The sequence below is a fragment of the Protopterus annectens genome, chromosome 10.part0, assembly GCF_019279795.1.
Source record: "Protopterus annectens isolate FY-2018-M chromosome 10.part0, PAN1.0, whole genome shotgun sequence".
NCBI classification, from domain to species: Eukaryota; Metazoa; Chordata; order Ceratodontiformes; family Protopteridae; genus Protopterus; species Protopterus annectens.
The window spans coordinates 541,144,804-541,166,507 of NC_056744.1; the positions used below are offsets into that span (position 1 = coordinate 541,144,804).

The following is a 21,704-nucleotide window of genomic DNA, read 5'->3' on the forward strand; positions in this document are numbered from 1 at the left end:
ACTCTTTGCGCAGTTCTACATCTACACATACATTTAATTTTCAAAGGGCACAGCTGAGTCTTAATTAAGTATCCCAATATTTAACACAAATAGCTTGTGTGGCTGGCAGTTTATTTATTAGTGCAAAACATATGTGTGCCTAATTGGTGAATTGTTAACTGCTGACATCTATCACTCAAAAAAGGTGTTTTAGCATCAGCTATCAGTTATAATACAATTAGATTACTTTAAGAGTGGACATTAATTGTGTTCTTGGTGTGCTAGATTGTCTAGGTGTCAGAAGTATGTTACCATAAAGATGGGAACAGGATGCTGGCACTAAAAAGGTATTATTTTCCCTCCTAGGAAAGTGTGTGTGTGTGTGTGTGTGTGTAAAATTATTTTGGCCAAGTTTCAGTTACTTTTGACAAAATATCACCAGAAGGAATTGGACTGAGAGCAAGTTGGGTGAAATCTTGTGAAGTCAGTGTTATAATTCTGCTGCTGTTCAGTGAAAACCTTATTTGGGTGGTGGAGACATTATTTATACTCTGAGGTAGCAGTGCACATGTGCCATATACTGTTAAAATAAGTTACCTTTGAAATACTATTTGTCAGTAGTGGTGTGGATCATGAGATCCTATTGCTGACCATCACATATCAACTGGTAGCACTGGGTGGTATTACAAGCCTATGTTTGACACTATTACTGTATTAGAGTTGACTTGTTTTTAGAACTGTACTGTAATTTGTAACTTTGATGTGTCAGACTGGTCTAGCTAGTGGTACTGAGTTATCACATAAAAAAAACAGGAAAGGATAGTGGTTCTGAAAACATATTATCAGTCTGTCTTGCAAACCACTGTTCCTGTATGCAAACATAAAGTAGCTTTAGCCAAGATACACCTACTGTTGATTATATGTGGTAAGGCACTGAACAGAGAGTGAGGTGGGTGAATCAGTGAGGAGCCAGCAAATATACATATAAATTTGGGTATGTTTAGTGTTGGTTATAACCCAAGGCAGCAGTGTCTGTCTGCTATATACTTTTTTTAATTTATTTTTGGTCCGCATGGACCTCATGTATACTGGCCCAGCACTCAGTGCCGACGTCTACCTCGGATATTCCAGCTATCTTCCTACACCTTCCGTTATTGCTGGGGCCAGTTGTGAATCCTAAGGGTGGCTTGGAGGCTCTCCTCCTCTGTGATTTTGTTTGGAGGTAGATATTTTATACTCTGCCCACTCCCGTTTTCTGCTCCATATGATTATTGATTGCATCTGAGGACAATTCCCCTCTTCTGAACCATGACTTCCCTTGGGGAGTACATCACCAAAACTGCTAATCAAACCCCAGTCAGCTTAGTTGTGGTAAGGGCTTTATTCCTCTATGCCACTGGAGCAACTTGTCTGCTATATGCTTTAAAGCCAATCACCTCAAGCAGACAATTATTATTTGAGACAGTGGAGATGATTGAAACCCTCACATCTGTCCCTGACAATAACATATTATTTTTTTACAGCCCCATTCTGTGCTTATCAATGTACTACCCTCCAGATACTCCTCTTTCTTACCAGTAATTGGTCTAATACTATTTGCAGAACAGTGCTATGGTTACATGGAGCATGCATATCATTTATTCTTAAAGTTGCTAAATATTTTGGTGTGGATTCTGTTAGCTAAATAATATGCAGGGGATTAGGATTGCTGTTTTATAGTGCTAGATTCTCCAGTTTAGTTCCTGGCTTAAATGTTTTCTGTGCAGTGTCTGTATGTTCCTCCTGTGTCTATTTGGGTTTTTACTGGTGGGTGGCAGGGCTTTGGTTTACTCCCTAAGACAAGCAGATTAGTTAAAAATGGCAACAGTCCCTGTGAGTGTACTGGCTCTATGAAGTAAAGGGATTAAGCCTGACTATTTCATTCATTTATTTATTGACATTTGATTACTGGGAATAATCGGAATGGGTAGGTGCCCATTTTCAATGGAGGCTGGGGGATATTTTAAGAACAGAAATTTTAGAATCTTTAAAAATAACACAAAAACATCAACAGTTTAAAGAATTATACCAAATTAGACAAAATGTGAAAATATTGGCTAAGAATAGATAAAGCTAACATGACAATGATTTAATATTTAGAAAAAATGTAGCCACTTTATGGAGAAATTAAAGGTAAGAAAGTACAATACAAACAGGAAGTGCAATATGAAGTGATAGAAAAAAACAGAGTTATAGCATATTTAGAAAGAGGGCAGGGGAGGATGAAAATAGATGTAAGAAAGTGAGTGAAGGGTGGGGCAGGTGCAAGTTATTAATAGGTACTTGCTCATACTTAGGGATTAGTTTATCCAGGGGATGAGCAAGAACAGAGCCACATGTTGACTAGGATGTCATTCAAATTGGTTTTAAAGAACTGGATGGAGGGTACTGCCCAGCATATTTCACAGGTTTGTGGGCAGAGATGAGATTTTGGTCACTGAATCTTAATGACTAATTGGGAACATAGTTGTGTAGAATGGTATGTACTGCTTGAGAAACTGATGGATACGGGATAATTTTACAGGTGGTAAGAAGCTGTGTAGGCTTTTTAGTGCTATACAGTGGTGGGTTATGAAAGGGGTATTTGCTGCAGATTTAGCCACTTTATTATAGCATTGTTCAAGTTTTGATGTTTGTGATGCCTGGGGGTTAGTAAGGATGGAAGTGCCATAAAGTAGTGAGGGTAGGAGGTAAGTAGTGGCAAGTGTAGCTTTAGTTATTTTGTTGAAAAAGTTTTGGGCTCTGTAAAACATCCCTACTTTCGGTGAGTTTTTATTCAATTTTATATATGCAGGTTGAATTTAAGATTTCAAAACAAGGCAAAGACTCACAAATAGTAAAAGCTCTGCACTCCCCTCACAGTCCAAATGGTAAAACAGCAAAAATCAGGTATAAGAGCAAAACACAGCTGGTAAGATTTAAAACACAACCAAAGGCAGCAATTCCATCCAGTGCAAGTCTTTTATTGAAACAAACAGATAAATCTGGTAAGCGCTTTCACCCAACAGGGCTTCATCAGACCATAATGCATCACTGATAAAAACTCCATATATAGTAAAAAATGCGCCAAAAACCTGAATTCAAACATTTTCTAAAAGTTACAAGATCATAGTCTTATCAAACATCTTATTCTAAAAACATTAATTATAAAAAGTGTGGAAAAAATATATAAAAATATATATGAAGACATACGTATAAGAAAATGTATAAAAAATATATCAAATATATAAAAAATATATAAAAAACATACATATTTTAATATACAAATACATAAATAATAATAAGAATATATGCTCAAACTAATAAATACTCTCATTTCATAAAGACACAAATTTCATGTGCCTATAATACACAATATATAATAGTCTTCACCAACTGGTGAACACTTGGTTCTATCTAAGCCTTCTAGATTTCAAAAACAGTTTCAGGGGTACCTTATCATTAAGACCTGGATGAAAGTCTGCCCTAAACTGAATTATCCATTTAGCCTCCTGTGTTTCAGTACAGTTCCTAGTGTCACCACCTCTAGGACATGTGAATAACATCTCAATGACTCTGAAGGTGAACATACGTGTGCCGCCTCTCTCCAGTACATGTTTAGATAGTGCATTGACTGTGGACTTAATTTTAATTTGATAAACATGTTCACGTATCCTGTCGCTGAGTTTTCTATCTGTCTTGCCCACATAGAATCCATCACATGCTACACAAGTAGCAAGGTAAACCACATTTTCAGACTGGCAAGTTGCAGAAACATGGAACTCATAACTTATGCCATTTGAGGGGTGTACAAAATTACCACTAGAATTTATAAAGTGGCAAAAGTTACAACTAGTGCAAGGAACTGTACCAAAGGTATCATAAACATTCTCCTTCCTACCTTTCTTAGGATAACACAACAACTTCTTCAAGTTGGACCTGTTCTTATACACAAAACTTGGTGTATCCCCTACCACCTCTCTAACCACCGGGTCCACATTCAGCACCTCCCAGTGCGATCTAATGACATCCTTAACACTGCCCACATCCTTAGTGTAAAAAAGGGGATCCTGACATCACCATTTTCCATAGTAACTATAGGATGCTCTGCTTCTACCTGATCAAAGGCTATTTCCTTAGGATCTGGGAAATAGGGGGTAGCCACATTCCTTCTTAAAGTGGCGATCCCAGCTATTGCCATCTCGATCGCCTCATCCTTATAAGCCCTAGAATTGAATCTCTCACATAGTTTCTCTAGTTCAGTTTCAAAGCCTTCCTGTGAGGGGTTATAATGAGAAGTCCTCATGGCTTGACCTCTAATCAAATTTTAGAACACATATCCCGGGTGCATGCTATATCTGTGCAATAAAGCATTCCGATAGCATGATTTCCTAAACACTCCAGTGTTTAGCATTCCATTCTCTATTCTCTCTACATAAAAATATATGAAGAGGATCACTAAAGGAACACTGCAGCACTAAATCCAGAAAATTTATTGAAAAAAGTTAAGTGCTTTCGTCAAAATCACAAGACTTCATCAGAACAAGAACAAACAGAAAATGCCATATTTAAATACCCTAACCTAAAGTTCTGTATTAAAACTAAAATCAGCTTTTTTATGTGATTTTATTCAAGATCTGTGTTTTAAATCATACTTCAATACACAATGCATTAATGTCTACATGGTTGGTAGGTGGCAATTGGTGTGTTGTAGTGGGCAGTTACTGTGATTATGTGTTACTGTCTTTTTAAACTGCTTAATTATTTCACAGGAAATGATGTTTGTTTTGTCAACCAATGGCTGTAAGGGTTAGAGTATTTAAATATGGCATTTTCGGTTTGTTCTTGTTATGATGAAGTCTTGTGATTTTGACGAAAGCGCTTAACTTTCAATACATTTTCTGGATTTAGTTCTGCAGTGTTCCTTTGGTGATCCTCTTCATATATTTTTACTTGGTTTTGGTGTTCGTTGTTTCTAAGTTTGTTTTAGTCATGGATGGAGAGGAGCAACCCAGTAGCACTGGCAGCATGGACTTAAACATTATTGCTCAAATGGTGGCAACACTTGCATCTACTGTTGCTGGGCTTTCCGCTAGGGTAGAGTCACTTCTTGATCAATTAGCGGATCATCGTAGTCAGGGGCTCAGTAATACTGGTATATCGAGTCCTGACATCTCAATAATTACTCCAGCACAAAGAAGCACTAATTCTAACAATCACTCTTATGAACGAGGTCTGGCAGGCAGCAGTAATGTTAATGGGAGTGGACTAGCATCTAGCAACACGCTAGATGCACATAATGACAACATGCCATCATTTTTGGTTGAGCAATGGCTCAGGAACGGAATTATCTTTAATGGACAGAATATGAATGCTACCAACCAACACAGCAGTCTTGAGCAACAATTTTGGGGGTTTAAGGAAGCCTTATTCAGGTACAAACGTTTGCAATTGGAAAATGAATATCTGCACGAGTGTGTAAGGAGAGAGCAGAATCCCATGGGCCTTCGGACATGGAAATATCCAACTGGGCTTATTAAGGACTCACAGTTACACCGGGACTTAAAGAACTTTTTCAGTAAGCAAGGTTGTGAGTTGTTAAACATTTTTATTATTGATAACAATAAGAAAATGGCTGCTATTTTAAAGGACATTAACAAACTTGATACTGAAATTAAGCGTGATTTATTATTTGAACACATGTTGGTTGATTTAACAATTTATTTAAAAGTGTTGATAATGACTTGGTGCAATTGCAAAAGAGGAAAGAAAGAAAACTGTTCAGGGATAAAACTGATTATGATGAGGGGAGGGCATACCCTGACCCACCCCTGGGCCAACAAGCTAGGTGGGCTGAAAGATGTGAAGAGGTTAATGTAATTAATGAAGATGATGATGTGGTAGATTCAGTGGATGACAATGTCCCTTTAGAACCACCGCCTCTGAGGAGATGCCAGCGATTGATGAATCAGAGGGGGAGAGACAAGGAAACAGAGGATATGGACAAGTGAATTATCAGAATCAATGGAGGAGGGGGAGACAACAACAACAGTATTGGAGGTGATGAATGATACCAATGAAAGGGATGGGATGTATGAATGTACCATTGTGAAGAATCTTGAGCATGATTTCAGCATTTACAATTATAGTAGGACAACTGTGAGTACTGATTGGGCAGAACTGTTCTCAAAAGGGCTCAACTTTGTGCCAACAACTGGTAGTGACATTGTCAGTAATATTTTGGAGTTTAAATTATTCACTAGGAAGTTGAGTTTGGAACTCTTTTTTTCACAAGAGGGGGCTGGACAATGCATGTTGCAGGGAAATCTAGACCGATTAAATAGACCAAGTACTTTCATTCCCCCTATGCACCCAACAGTACAAATGTATGAGACCCTTTGTGAAAATGAATTCAGAAAAGTGGTTGCCAAAAACAATAACAAAAACCTTCTTGACAATAATGGGACCAATAATTTAACTAGGCAAGAAACTACACTGCTCCGTAATATTTTGGAGAATGATGAAATCAGGATTATGAAACCGGATAAGGGGGAGGTATTGTTATCATGGATGTGTGTGATTACAATAGTAAAATGACTGACTTATAGTATAGTGACACATACACAGAGGTTTCCAAAAATGAGTTGAATGTATCCTGCAGGCGTATAGATTTAGACATTGAACAACTTTTACTCAATGAGCAAATTACTGTAGAAACTTCTAGATTCTTGGATACTAAGCATCCTAGGATTCCTACCATTTTTGGAATCCCTAAAATACACAAGAGTATCTCTGATCCCCCCTTACGACCGATTGTCGATGCAAAAGCTTCTAAAACCTTCAGTTTGGCTAAATATATTGACAACACTGTTAAGCACACCCTCGATAACAAAGACCTGGTGATCAAGGACTCCTGGGACTTTCTGTCTAAAGTCAAGAACAGTATGTACCACGAGGACTTGATCTTGGTCACCATTGACATCTGTGACCTCTTCTCAGTAATACCCCATGATGTTGGACTAGAATGGTTCTATGACTATGTATGCTTAAACAGTACATTGAACCATGACACTATCCTTACTATCAGGTCCTGTATGGAAATGATTCTGGACAACAATTTTATCACTTTTGAGGGGCATTTATTCAAGCAGGTGTAGGGGGTGGCAATGGACACAAGTTGCGCACCATCATTTGCTAACATTGTATTAGCACAGTGGGAAGACCTCTACGTAATGAACTCTGAATTCAAGGACATGTGGGTACTATATGGACGGCACCTGGATGATATGGTCTTATTTTGGCATGGGAGCGAAGATGACCTGAATAGGTTCTTCATTTACATTAACAACACCACCAACCTTTTGAAATTTACCATGACCAAGGACCTTGACACCTTGAATTATCTGGATGTTACTATTAAGAAAGATCACTTTAAGGGTAGGTTTACTTCGCACCTTTATAGAAAACCTATCTATTCTAACTCTTTGTTGCATTTTGAGAGTTGCCACCCTCTGCATCAGAAAAAATCCCTTATCAAGGGTCAATATGTGAGATTGGCCAGAATGATGTCTGACCAGGATGATTTTATTAAAGAATGTGATGTCCTAATGGGTATGTTGCAGAAAAGAGGTTACCCCTTTAACTTTGTCAATGACATAGCTAAAGAAGTCAAATTAAAAAGAGCTGGGGGTATTTATTCTAGACTCTTGGAGAAGCCTGAAGGTTTGACTAGAACCTCTGGTTTGGTAAAAACTGACAGTTTTACTAGGGCATGTGTCCTGCCCTTCACCAGGGATTTTTTTTAACATTAGAAGCATCATTTATGATTTTTGGACCATTTTTTGTTTGGATGAGAAGATCAACAAAAGGTTGGGGAAAAACCTCTTGTGGTTTACAAAAAGGGCACCTCCTTGAAAGGCCTGGTGGAGAGGAAAAAGTTAAAGGCAGGCCTTGGTGGAACTTTTAAATGTGGGAAGTGTGGACAATGCCCTTATATACTGGACACTGATTCCATTAGGAACTATAGTAAAATTACTACTATTAAGAAGTGTTACTGTTACACCAAGGGAGTGGTATATATTGCAACCTGTATGGTATGTGAGGGGTACTATGTGGGGAAGACAATCAGAGCCCTCAGACAAAGAATATATCAACACAACTATGATATGCTAAAAACAAAGAAACCAATGCTTTATTTAAGCATATAAAGATACATCTGACACATTATTTTAAATTTTTTGTACTTGAACAAGTAGACCTGGGTCCACGAGAGGGGCCTGATGATGACTTCCTTGAATATTTAGAGCTCAAGTGGCAGATTAAATTAAATGCTTGTCAACCACCTGGCCTCAATGACAAGTTATCCATTAGTTCTGTATTAAAACTAAAATCAGCTTTTTTATGTGATTTTATTCAAGATCTGTGTTTTAAATCATACTTCACTACACAATACATTAATGTCTATGTGGTTGGTAGGTGGCAATTGGTGTGTTGTAGTGGGCAGTTACTGTGATTATGTGTTACTGTCTTTTTAAACTGCTTAATTATTTTACAGGAAATGATGTTTGCTTTGTCAACCAATGGCTGTAAGGGTTAGGGTATTTAAATATGGCATTTTCTGTTTGTTCTTGTTCTGATGAAGTCTTGTTATTTTGACGAAAGCGCTTAACTTTTTTCAATAAATTTTCTGGATTTAGTGCTGCAGTGTTCCTTTGGTGATCCTCTTCATATATTTTTACTTGGTTTTGGTGTTCGTTGTTTCTGAGTTAATTCTCTCTACATACACATCCAAGTAAAAGATCCAAGTATCTGAAAACTCATACGTGAACTTCAAAACACTGGATAGACCATTCACTTGATCAAAAAATAAAGCCAGTTCACCAATAGTCCCTGTCCAAATAAAAAAGAGGTCATCCACAAATCGTCTATAGAAGGAAACCCTCTCACGAAACTCAACCAATTCAAACAAACAATCCTCCTCCTAGATGGCCATGTAAAGGTTGACGTAGCTATTGGCACAAGAAGTGCCCATAGCTACGCCATCCCTCTGCAAATAATACTGGGAATCAAAACTGAAGATATTATTCTCCAACACTATCTCCAAGAACAAAACTATGAGATCTATAACATTACCATTCAACCCAGAATGACCCCTAAGGTACTCATGCACCCTTTGAACACCTTCCCCATTGGAGATAACTGTGAACAAAGATTGAACATCCATGGTCACCATAAGGTAGTTCAAATCCATGGGTACTCCCTGCATATGTTCATAAAGATGAAGAAGAAACTGTTTAGTGTCCCTTAAGACATATTTATTGGAGTCAACTACTAGTCGTAGATATTTTTCAACATAAATTGAAAAAGGTTCTGTAGACCACCCTCTACCTGACACAATGGGCCTCATAGGAGGCTTCTGAGCATCATTGTGTATCTTGGGGAGGCCCTGCATCAAAAATATGAGGGGGTTACTAACCATTAAATAATTATACAATCCTTCAGTAATGATATGACTTTTACATAAATCATCTAACATCAGAGATCCTTCTTATATGCAGATTGACCATATCCCATTCTATGACAAAACAAAACTTCTCATCTCTTAGCATATCTTTCACAGCTCCATCATAAAACTTTTAGTCCATAACTACCACACTACCCCACTTGTCAGCAGGTCCAATAGCTAACATATTTATTTATTTTATTTATTTATTTTATTTTACATTTGTTGACCAGGCTAGTCTAGCTGGATACATGTCCATTTTCAGTAGAGGCCCGGGGAGAAAAGCTCCACTTATAAACTTTACTGATGCTAAGTATAAAAACAGTTAAGAAATAAATTCTAATATAAAAAAAGTAATAAACAGGAGGTATAAAAAAGAAAGAAGTAATGGAGATAAGCCCCACTTAGAAACTTTACTGATGATAAGTATAAAAACTGTTAAGAACTAAATTCTGATATAAAAAATAATAATACTTAAGTGGTATAAAAAGTAAGGGAGTAAAGAAAACATAGTAGAACAAGATGGCAGGAATATAATCATAGGCATATAATCATTTCTCAGGTCCATCAAAGCTCTCCTCTGGCTCAGGGTCAAATTCCCTCTCCCCCTTCTGTTGTTACTGCACTCATCTCTCATTCTATACAGGTCATTCTCTACTAGCCTACTAAAGGCTGCTACAAGGGGTGGTGCACTAGGAGCATAGAGGCTGGGTTTCTTAAACTGCCTTGCATGTGTACTAAACGCCCTATCCTTAAATTCTAACTTCAAACATAAACTCCTAATAAACATTTTAAAATCAGCTATTGTGTCAGTAAAATCACTATAGCAAGTAGGTATAAACGTAAGCCCTCTGGACAAAATAGCAATCTCATCCTCAGTCAGGGAACATGAAGAAATATTAACTATTAAAGTGTCCCTGCTTTCCCCCACATCTTCTTCAGACTGTGGTTGGTCTGGGACTCGGCAGACAACTTCCTCTTCTGCCTGCCCCTGCTAATGGATCTCGTCTTCCCCCCTCTTCCCCTGTACAAACCATTGATGGGGAAAGGACAATATACATTATACACTTTCGTAGGCTGTTCACCAGCCTGTTTATCAATGTGTTCTACATTATTCACTTTACTACGAACACTAGCTTGTTTCGTTCATAAGTTCATAGGTTGATACTAGGCTATCTGCCCTTGGGCATTTATAAGCCTAGCCAGAGTGTGTTTGGCTTTCGCCACCCTTTTAGTATAGTTGACTGTGCCTCTGTATAGTAGGTCACAGAAGGTAGCCCTTTTAAGGTTAGTTTACTGTACCTCTGATAAGCAGGAACACAGAAGAGATCCCAGGGGTAAACTTACGATCTCCCATCCACTCATCAAGATTTCTCTTGAAGAGGGTCAGTGAGGGGCTCTGCCTAACATGGATTGGGATTTTGTTCCAGAGTGAGGGGAGCCTCTAGGATATGAATCTGTCCCTCCAGCATGTCCTATTTATTTCTGTGCTGAGGTTCAAGTCCCTGGAGCGTGTAGCTCTAAGGGATTTGGATTTACTGAGGTGAAGAATGTCCATTAATTCTGGGTTGGACATGGCTTTATACATCAGACACAGATCACCTATGAGTAGGCGGTATGCAACTGAGTAGAGCTGGAGTTTCTTTAGCCGAGCTGCATAGGGCATCTGTTTGAGCCCCTTGATCCTCTTGGTGAGGTACTTTTGGGGTCTTTCCAGCTGCTGCAGGTGTCGGGTAAGGTACATCCCAAATGGGGCATTGTATTCAATTATGGGCCTGATAAGTGATGAGTAGAGGGGCACAATGACCTCTCTTGATCTAGATGTGAATCCGTTCATGATAAGGTGGGCTATATAGAAGGTCTTTCTAACCACTTTGGCAACGTGATTGTCAAAGGAGAGATTGTTATCTACTTGGGTCCCCAAGTCCCTAATTACTTATTCCGTACTTAAAGGATTACCACCTATGTGGTAATTTGTGGGCACTTTGTTTTTCCCAAAGGGGATGACTATGCACTTTTTAGTATTTAGCTTTAGGCCATGGCTCTGGCACCAGTTATCCGTCTCTGTGAGACCCTTTTTGAGGATGCTTGTGTCAGCCGGAGAGTCGATTACGGCACCCAGTTTGCAGTCATCTGCGAACTTGGTCAGTCACAGACCACCCGTGTTAGCCTGTACCTCTGAGAAATATATACCGAACAAGAGAGGTCCCAGGACTGAGCCTTGTGGCACGCCACTTGTAACTGGTTTAGAGTCTGACATGGCACCTGCTATTCTGACCATATGGGTTCTATCCCTGAGCCAGTTTGCAACCCATCTTGTGACATAGGGGTTGATATTTAAGCTGGTGAGCTTATTTATGATGCCCGAGTGGGGTATTGTGTCGAAGGCTTTTGCGAGGTCCAGGTAGGCTGTGTGGACTACCTTCCCTTCATATATGGCTTTGGTAACTATTTCAAAGAAGTTGACTAGGTTCAAAAGGCAAGATCTGCCCTTAACAAAGCCGAACTGGTTAGGATCCAGTGTCTGGTGGTTCCCAATGTCTTTGTTTATGATTTCCATGATGATACACTCCATAGCTTTGCAGACCAGGCTAGTCAGGCTTATAGGGTGATAGTTTCCGGGGTCTGTTGTGGCACAACCTTTGTGGAGTGGGACCACTGTTGCTGTACACCATTCCTTGGGTACATATCCTGTAGTGATCTCAAGAAGGCTACACTCTGTTGGGATAGACATTTGCTCTTTTGGGGGGGAAGGGGGGGAGTTTGCACTGAACCTTTCTGCCAGGATGTTGGCAATGTCTGTGAGTTCAGTGTATTTTTTGTCATTTTGCACTAACTCAGAGCATATCTGGGAGTTGCCTCCCAGGTTTCTGACATAACTAAAGAAGGCCTTGTGATTATCTTTAGTGTCTTGTGCAATTTTTCTTTTGAAGCTGGCCCTAGATGATTTTATGAGGGATCGTAGTTTCTTGCTAGTACTGATCAGAGATGCCCTCCTTTTTGGGATTTTGCTCTATCATGTAGTAGCTTTCTCCTTCTGTTGTATAGCGTATTTATGGCCAGGGTCCACCAGACAGGTCTCCTGCCTTTGGAAGAGTGAGTCTTGGTTTTATTTGGGATAGCATGCTCCATGCATTCCTGTAGGTGTCCATAGAATGATTTTGTAAAGGATTCTGCATTTTGGACCATATTTTCCACTGGCCCGGGGGCTTTGAAGGATTCCACCTCAGTTTTGAGAAGTGTGAAGTTTGCTTTTGAGAAGTTCTTCACCTTGGTTTCCTTGGCTAGGGGGGGGGGGGACGGAATATGGATGTCCAGTGAGATTAGTTTATGGTCTGATCTTACCAATGTGGGGTATACCTCTGGTGTGGAACATAGAGACCCCATGTTGGTGATGACCAGATCCAATATGTTTTCCCCTCTTGTGGGAGTGGTGACCAGTTGTTCTATAGCATTTGAGCATTTTATAAATTCTAGGAACCGTTGGGCGAGGGTGTTTGGGCATGAGTAGTTTTCCCAATCAATGTTTGGGTAGTTGAAGTCACCCAATATAATGGTGTTTGGAGAGACCTTCATATTCTCCAGTGTTCTCAGGAAAGCCGAGTGAGGTTCCTGTGTTTGGGAGGGTGGTCCATAGCAGGCTACAAACTGAAAGGCAGTTTTGCCCACTGTTAGTTGCACATGGATGGTCTCCGATGCTTCGTGCAGTGCCACTAACCTGGAGGAGTGGGTATCTTTGATAAATATGGATACTCCCCCTCCTTTTGTGGTTCGGTCCACATTTTGGGGCCGGAAAGCATGGTATGAAGTATAACCTGTTAGTGCTGGGGTGCTCTGGGGAGTCTTGAACAAGGTTTCTGTTACTGCAAAGATATCGATATTCTCCATACTGAGGAGAGTCTCGAGTGTGTGCATCTTGAGGTTTAGACTTCTAGCGTTGAGCAGCATTACCCTTAGTTTTTTTTTCTTTGTGTTGTCTATGGAGGTGGGTTTGTCTTTTGAGCCTTGCCTAAAAAAGGCACTATGGGGGAGGCAAAAGCCTTTGCCAGTATTTAAAAACCCAGGGGTGACAGGTGCAAGCCATCCCTAGCAAAGCAACGTGGCTTGTCGAGCATGTCATCCTAGGCTGACAGACATTGGATCCCCTTTGAATGACACCAATACTTTAGCCAATTGTTAAAATTGATCATTTTGTCTTTATACTGTACCATCCACAATCACTGAACTGACAGTTCCTATACTATTACAATTTGAACCTGAAGGTCCCGCTGACTCTAATGGAGTGGCATTATCAAACACAGATTCATTCACATTCATGTGCAAAGTAGCATCAAACATATTAACATTACTATCAACATTGTCAACATTCTGGATGTTATCAGATCGTACCTTCTCTTTATCAGGGATATTAGTAATACTCTGGGCCTCAGGCCCTATAGTCCGACCAACATTTACACTGTTTTCAGGATCTACTCTGGGCCAAGTAAAGACCTGACCCAGCTTAAAGTCTTTATGGGTTGGGAGGGTGGCCTAATGGTTAAGGTGTTTGCCTTACAAACACAAGGTGCAGGGTTTGAGTCTCACAAGGGATAATTGGCTAGGCTTAAAATGGCTCACAAGGGCAGTTAGCTTAGTACTAATCTATGAACCTATGTCTCTCTGAAGTTTATGCCGCTTTTGCTCAAAAAGACGTTTTTCATAGAGCAACAGACTGTCTCTCGTGGATCCAACCACTCTCTCTAGGCACATGAAATTTGTGTCTTCAAGAAATGAGAGTATTTATTAGTTTGAGCATATATTCTTATCATTATTTATGTTATTTGTATATTAAAATATGTATTTTTTAATATATTTTATATATTTTTTATACATTCTTTTATACGTACGTCTTCATATATATTTCATATATTTTTTTCACACTTTTTATAATTAATGTTTTTAGAATAAGATGTTTGATAAGACTATGAACTTGTCACTTTAAGAAAATGTTTGAATTCAGGTTTTTGGCACCTTTTTTACTATATAAGGAGTTTTTATCAGTGATGCATTATGGTCTGATGAAGCCCTGTTGGGTGAAAGCGCTTATCGGATTTATCTGTTTGTCTCAATAAAAGACTTGAACTGGATGGAATTGCTCCCTTTGGATGTATTTTAAAACTTACCAGCTGTGTTTCGCTCTGATATCTGATTTTTGCTGTTTTGAATTTAAGATTATTGTCCACGATCATACCTAACAATTTGTATGAGAAATGGCTTCAATGGTCATATTATTAAGAGAGAAGATTTTAAATGTTGTGTTTTTCATAAGAGGGGGATCTGGAGGAAAAAAGATGCATTTTTTGAGGGGGGTGATCATAAGTTGTGAGTTACAAAGCCATGTTTCAGTGGCTGTTAAAGCTTCCTGATTAATTTGTTTGGAGATGTGCCAGGTTGTCTGATATGCATATGAGTGAAGTCATCTGCATATTGTATTAGGGAGGACTGTTGTGTGGATGTGTGGAATGTTGGTGAGAATGTTAAAGAGGAGGGGACCAGGAATAGAGCCTTGTGGTACAGCAGAGGTGATTAAGAGGTATGGAAAAAGGTGCCATTGTACTGACTGATACCTATTGGACAAGTAGCTTCTGAACCACAGAAGGATGAAGTGGGATAGACTTAGTAAGGGCATTTGAAGTAGAAGTTTACTGTGGCAAACTGTCTTGAAAGACTTAAGAAATTAGACTAGTTTGCTATTTATCTCTAGCTTTATTGACATTACCTACAAAGGTTAGAAGTGCAGTGTTAGTCCTATGGGAGGTACTGAAGTTGTGTTGTGTGGGGAATAGAAGATCTTCCCGCAGGAGTTATTTTACCAATCATTTTTTAATAAATTTTAGAAGTAATGGGGGGGAGGTAAGATTGCTATAGGTCTAAAGTTAGTAATGTCTGTTGAATTTCCTTTATTTAGAGGGATGAGTGATTTTTTCCCCAGACAGAAATGTGTAATTTCTCAGATTGACCTATATAATATATAAAGACAGAGGCATGACAGGCAATGCTATTGGCTGCTATTTTATGGTACTTTCTTGAAAGATCTCAGCTGAAGTAGATCATGGTTTGAGCTTGTTTAACAGCAGTTTTAGATAGGATGTGGGCAACCATGATGGCCCAAAACACATCAGTGTCTCGGAGCGTAAGAGGAGCAGGGCAAGGTAGGTGAGGGACTGAACAGTCAATGATAGCTCAGTGACTGTGTGGAGGTGGTACAGCCCTCACTACTGATATCACCTAGCAGAGAGACAGGTACATAGTATAAAGCTTGTGGTCTGAGAACCTGCACTTGACTTTTCCACTCCATTATTATGCAGTGGCACTGATGATCCATGTGCAAGAAGGCACTTCCCCAACTTGGCAAAATGTACTAGCTGAAAAGAATTCTAGAGAAGACTTAAAATGATTCTTCTTGTTTTTTTCCTTTTCCCCACTCAGTTGCAATCTTGCAGTTTGTTTATACAATGCAAGAGGGTGTGAAGTGTCCCACAACACCCTCAACAGCACTTTCCATTCTGGAGGGAATGAGGAGATTCACAGACAAGTTTCATTTAATTGTGATTCAACCAAACAGGATTCACTCTTTCCTAGTGGAACTATGCTGGAAGGGATATATTCACAGTGGAAGGTGTTGCAGGCTCTTGATTCTCTGAGCATGCATGTCAGCCTCCAGTGGAGAGGATTAAGGCTAAAACAAAAAAGGAAATACTGATGTCTGGCTGGAAAACAGCTTTCCATGATCAGCATTCACCCCAGAGAGCAAACAGGCTATTCAGTCACAGAAGGGAGATACTTGGCAGGTAGCAGGGTTTAAAAAGGATATAAGAAAATGTGTGGCATGTATGTATGCTCATCAGTGAATTAGCAGCCCATTTTTTATGTTTATATATTTTAAATAGCTCACTTGGTACAAGTGTCCCTTTACAGGGGCAACCCGGAAGCACTGGCTGGTCAAATGACCTGCTCAAAGTGGCACAGTGGACAAATGGAGGTGGAAGGACTCAAACCCTGCAGCCTTCACTAGAGAAAACAGCCCAATAGCAGCTGAGATCACTAATTCTCTGCACTACGCAACTTCTTTGAGGAGTCTACCAAAAATTGCAACTTATATGCCTGCAAGATATACAAGTGCCTGGCAGACATATTGTGAAGGGGAATGATGCCTGGGAGACTCAAATAAGCACTTATACAGTCAATAAATTAGAAATCCTGTCAGGAAACACATTTTATAAAAAGTTTTCCTGTGACACCACTGATCAAGGTACTCTGCTGTGCTAAACACCAGTGGACTGCCAAGCAAAATGCACTTGAGCACCACTCCTTGGCATTGTTGCCTTCCTACTCTTGATTTGAACTTTCACATTTTTTTTTTATTTTACTGTTACTCGAGTCTCCTACATGTTTTGTTGCAACTCTGCCGCTTGTACCCATTTTGAACTCTTGAATGTCCTTACTGACCTACTGTTCTCACATTAATGTAATGCTTTGCATTCACTGATTCTATCTGAATAAGCATTCATCAATTTACTAATCACTGGAGAATGAAAGCGCTCCAAATAATCAAGCAGCAATAGCTGGCTGCAGTGCATGTATCTGTCCGCATTTGGCTCAGATTGTGGCAAAAGGGACCCTTTACATACCTCTCAACTGTTTTCACAGAATATCCAAATTTTTGTCTCACGGTTTTTGATTTGTTACTCGTATCATTTGTGGTTTAAATGTCACAGCCATCTTAAAATGTATGCTAATGCAAAATCTGTTATTGCCCCCCCAAATTACTTTTGGTACTGTTCAGATTTCTTTTCCTTACAGATTGAACCATTTTTTACCATTGTCTGAATACGGAGTTAAGTCTTTGAATCTTGGAACTATGCTGTAATAAAACTCAGTGCAGTAATCCAACACAAACCTTTGGCATACCTCTTCCCTGTCCAGATTTTAGCAGAATGCCCAGATTTATGCCTCATACTTTAGGTCTGATCCTCACATAATCTGTGGTTTTCTGGTAAATCATAGAAAACTGAGCTCACTAAATAATGACAGACATTTGAATTTCAGACTTAATATCCTGTGAAGATGCACGCGTGTATCATATGACAGCAATTTGTCCCTCATTGTTGGCCTTTGTCCTTCCATTATTTTTTGGCTTTGTCCATATTTCTCGTGCTTAAGAAGTTGAGGTATAACCTCCGGCTGGGTCTAAATGTTTTCCCCACTACACACATTCACAGGGAGCATACTGTAGCTGCATTAGTTCAGTACAAAGTTCGACTTACTCCTAAACCAACCACATGAGGGAGAACTTCAGTGCTTCATAAAACTTGGAAAAATGTTGGACACTCAAATAACTACAGCGTGAAGTACATGCTGCAAAAGTGACAACTACTTAGATATTCAGTTTATTCCTGCAAACGTGTGTAGCTGCCAATGCTAGTTAACATCTCAACACATTAAGAAAAACAGCAGTTTATATATTTGTCTCGATCATTCCACACAAACTCATTGCTTCTTCGTGAGGCTTGTATTTACAAGTGCGTATGGCATTTTTTTTATTTATCAGTGAATGTGTTTAGCTTTGTGAATCAAACTTGGGACGTATTGATTTTTATTACTTCCAACGTCTAACAGCGGCACACAGAATGTTGCAAGGCCTTTGAACCTTCGAGCTTGCCTGCACCGTTCAGCGGCCATCCGAACACTATCAACGGGCACGTTAATGATTAAGGAGCCTCTTAATTATCGGGAAGGTGAAAGAGTACATCCATCGGATGCTGCCACAACAAAGAAAGTACGGGTACACGAAAGTGCTACCGGTAAGGCTTTTAACATTTCCTTGCTCTGGCAATGTGAAGTATCTTTGATTATTTTTGGATTTGTACCCTACTGGTGGAGAGTTAGTTAACACACTTAATGTCACTTGTTCGCAGTTTGAGAAGGCTAATTAATACCCGCAGCTCCCACGTTTCTAGTAACGTACATTGTTTGTAGCTAATTACACAAAAGTCTTTCGGCTTTTCCCGGTTAGGGGTCACCACAGCGGAACTCCAGTCCGCTAATGATTAGCAGTAGATTTTTATGCGCTGGCTTGCCGGACTTAATGCGGCACAACCTTCAGCGAAGGAACGCCCATTCACGCATGTCGACACACAGAAGACGCTCTAACTGAGAGTCGAACGTACAACGTCTAACTGTGAGGATACAACGTTATCGCGGTATCACCACCGCATTTAATTACACAAATAAGTAATTCTCGCTTACTACTCACAATTTTCGTTTTTGTGGTCAAGCCCACGATGTCATATAGACGGAGAAATTCTGCCATCTGGTGGAATAGCGGATAATTATTTACCAAACAGGATTTGTTTTTTTACTTACAGATGTGGAAAACACACATACACGAAATCTGCAGAAGTTAACACGAAAATGCTAGCGTAATAATAGCACGTGCTGTCATACCTTTAAAGCGAACATTTTTATCAGGAGTGTGCCTCGTTGGGATTCTTAAAAAGTCCCATGTTCAAGGCAGTGCCACATTGAAAGGGTCTATCCCTCATTTAGTGTTAAGAATTTTTAAATCATTATTCATAGTAAATAATGCGGAATCATAGTAATTCATCAATATAATATTTCATAAGCATACAGTAGCATATTTAGTCAACATGTGAGCTGCTTAGCTAAAGCAAAGTGTTCCACATTGTCTGTATCGCATAATGCGAACTATGCAGTTTGTTATCCTTATTTACAGATACAGATTTCCACTGGAGTTTAAATGCCTCCCAGCATATACTTGTTTTGAATTCAGAATACCACTCAGTTGTCAAATGTAGTATCGTCTGTTTACTGCAGTAGCCAAATTACACAGCATTATCAATCACATATTTAATTGCCTTTGTATGGTGTCAGTGTAGGGAAAACTGATTTAAATGTGATTCGTTTTTTAATTTATTTCAGAATGTTAGCACATTTACAAAGTTATACTTAAGCTTAGCAGACTCAACAATTTCTGCACTTCATGTAGCATAATATGTGTATTGCTGCAACTGTAAGTGAAAAAAAAAATGAGATTAAAGGAAAAGAAACGCAAACATTAACTTTTCTGCACTTTATTATTTGCTTGTATATAATTTAGGTTACACAAAGGTTTGAAGTCAGGAAGAAAAAGAGGCATAAAATGCAGTTACAAGACTTTTAAAGCAGTCATTAGTATTCAGATTTGAAAAATTTCCATTGTATGTGAGAAACTGAATGCAAAAAAAAACTGTATACTATGTAGTTAGTCTTTATTGAGTAGGGAAAATATATGATGTAAACTTGATGTACCCCCATCCCCAGGTTTCTTTGGGAATAGAAGTGAAGAGCTGAAATGTATATATTTAGAGCTGAAAGCAAACAGTCAGTCTTGCTTAAGAGATCCATAGTTTCATAGTTTCATAGTAGTGTACTAGGCTATCTGCCCGGGGGCATTTATAAGCCTAGCCAACAGTGATGTGGCTTTACGCCACCCCATACTATATAGTTGCGCCTCTCTAGTAGTGACACATGTGGAACCCCATTATTTAGTAAACTATACCTCTGTCTAGTAGTGACACTGAGGTCACCCCCGGGGCAAACCTGCGATCTCCCATCCATGCATCGAGATTCTTCTTGAACAGTGCCAGTGAAGGGCTCTGTCTCACGTGAACTGGGATTTTGTTCCAGAGTATGGGTAACCTCTGTGTTATGAATCTATCCCTCCAGCATGTCCTATTCATATTTGTGCAGAGGTTGAAATCTTTAGCTCGTGTGGTTCTGGTGGATTTGGATTTTTTGAGATGGAGCATGTCCATCAATTCCTGGTTGGACATGGCCCTGTATGTTAGGCACAAATCACCTCTGAGCAGGCGGTATGCTACTGAATAAAGCTGGAGTTTCTTTAATCTAGCTGGATAAGGCACATGTTTTAGACCTATGATCCTCTTGGTGAGGTACTTCTGGGGTCTTTCCAGTTGTTGCATGTGCCGGGTGAGATACATCCCAAATGGAGCATTATATTCAATCATGGGCCTGACAAGGGAGGAATACAGAGGTACAATGACCTCCCTTGATCTGGATGAGAATCCCTTCATGATGAGATGGGCAAGGTAGAAAGTCTTTCTGACCACTTTGGCAACATGGTTGTCAAAGGAGAGGTCACTATCGACTTGAGTCCCCAGGTCTCTGATTACATCTTCTGTATTCAGTGGGTTATTGTCTACATGATAGTTTGTGGGTACTTTGTTTTTCCCAAAGGGGATGACTATACATTTTTTGGCGTTAAGTTTGAGGCCATGATTCCGGCACCAGTTGTCCGTTTCAGTTACATCCTTTGAATATTGGCTTGTATAATTTTTCTGACTTAAAGAGTAGTTAGATCCAGTATTTATTTAGTAAGAAACAGTTACAGCATTTATCTAGCTTAATGAGATGTCTTTCTTTAAATATTCTGCCTCATATACTGACTATTTTTATATTCTTTGTGTATTGTGTTGATCTCTGCATATTTCATCTGTTATCAGAGCTGCCTTTGTTATTTAAAAACATCTTATTTGTATACTTTTTTATATATCTTGTGGTTAGTATTGCTATTTATGTGTATATTGTTATTTATTATCTGAGACGAGAGTACTGTTTAACAGTGTACATTGTCAAATTGTAGTATCCACCTCTAATTGGCTAGGTTGCTTAGCCCAGTACTATTTTGTGTTTATGATTTTTATAATTTATTATTTTGGGTGAATCAAGTGGTCAGGTAACTGGTGTGATTGGTTTCTAGACATATCTACAATGGTGGCAGTGCTAATATGCTAAGAAGAACAGTATGGGGAATTGGAGAATCCAGCTAGCCTGGGAATTGTACAGCTGTGGTTACGTGTGAGTCTGAAAATAATTTATTTAGAAGTCACTTGTTGAAGATAAGGGGCAATGGAGCACAATATGTTTCACAGGGAGAATGGTGAGAAAGGTTATTGAGGTGTTAGGCCATAGACCCAGCAACATAAGTAATCAGTATGTATTCCTAGTCTGGGTATTGATGTTTGAAACACATATCCAGGACAGCAGTTCATGTTTTCTTTATGCACTTGGGCCAGGTGGCATTTGGTGAAATTGTAATTCAGTTAGATTTCTGTGCATTGTGTTTACTTAAACTATTTTGCTC

General features: G+C 39.2%; 1 protein-coding gene across 2 annotated transcripts in view; it reads left to right on the forward strand.

Moving 5' to 3' along the window:
• Positions 1-17,727: 17,727 nt before the first annotated feature.
• LOC122813211 (4-trimethylaminobutyraldehyde dehydrogenase-like) overlaps positions 17,728-21,704 on the forward strand; it is a 308,845-nt gene continuing 304,868 nt past the window's right edge. Inside the window, exons 1-2 of one of the 2 annotated variants that reach the window (XM_044085397.1) lie at positions 17,729-18,060; positions 18,158-18,342. In XM_044085397.1, the coding sequence (XP_043941332.1) occupies positions 18,246-18,342 (97 nt within the window). In that variant the 5' untranslated portion in view covers positions 17,729-18,060; positions 18,158-18,245. Of the gene's footprint in view, positions 18,343-21,704 lie in introns of both variants that reach the window. The other variant, XM_044085396.1, reaches the window with a different exon arrangement.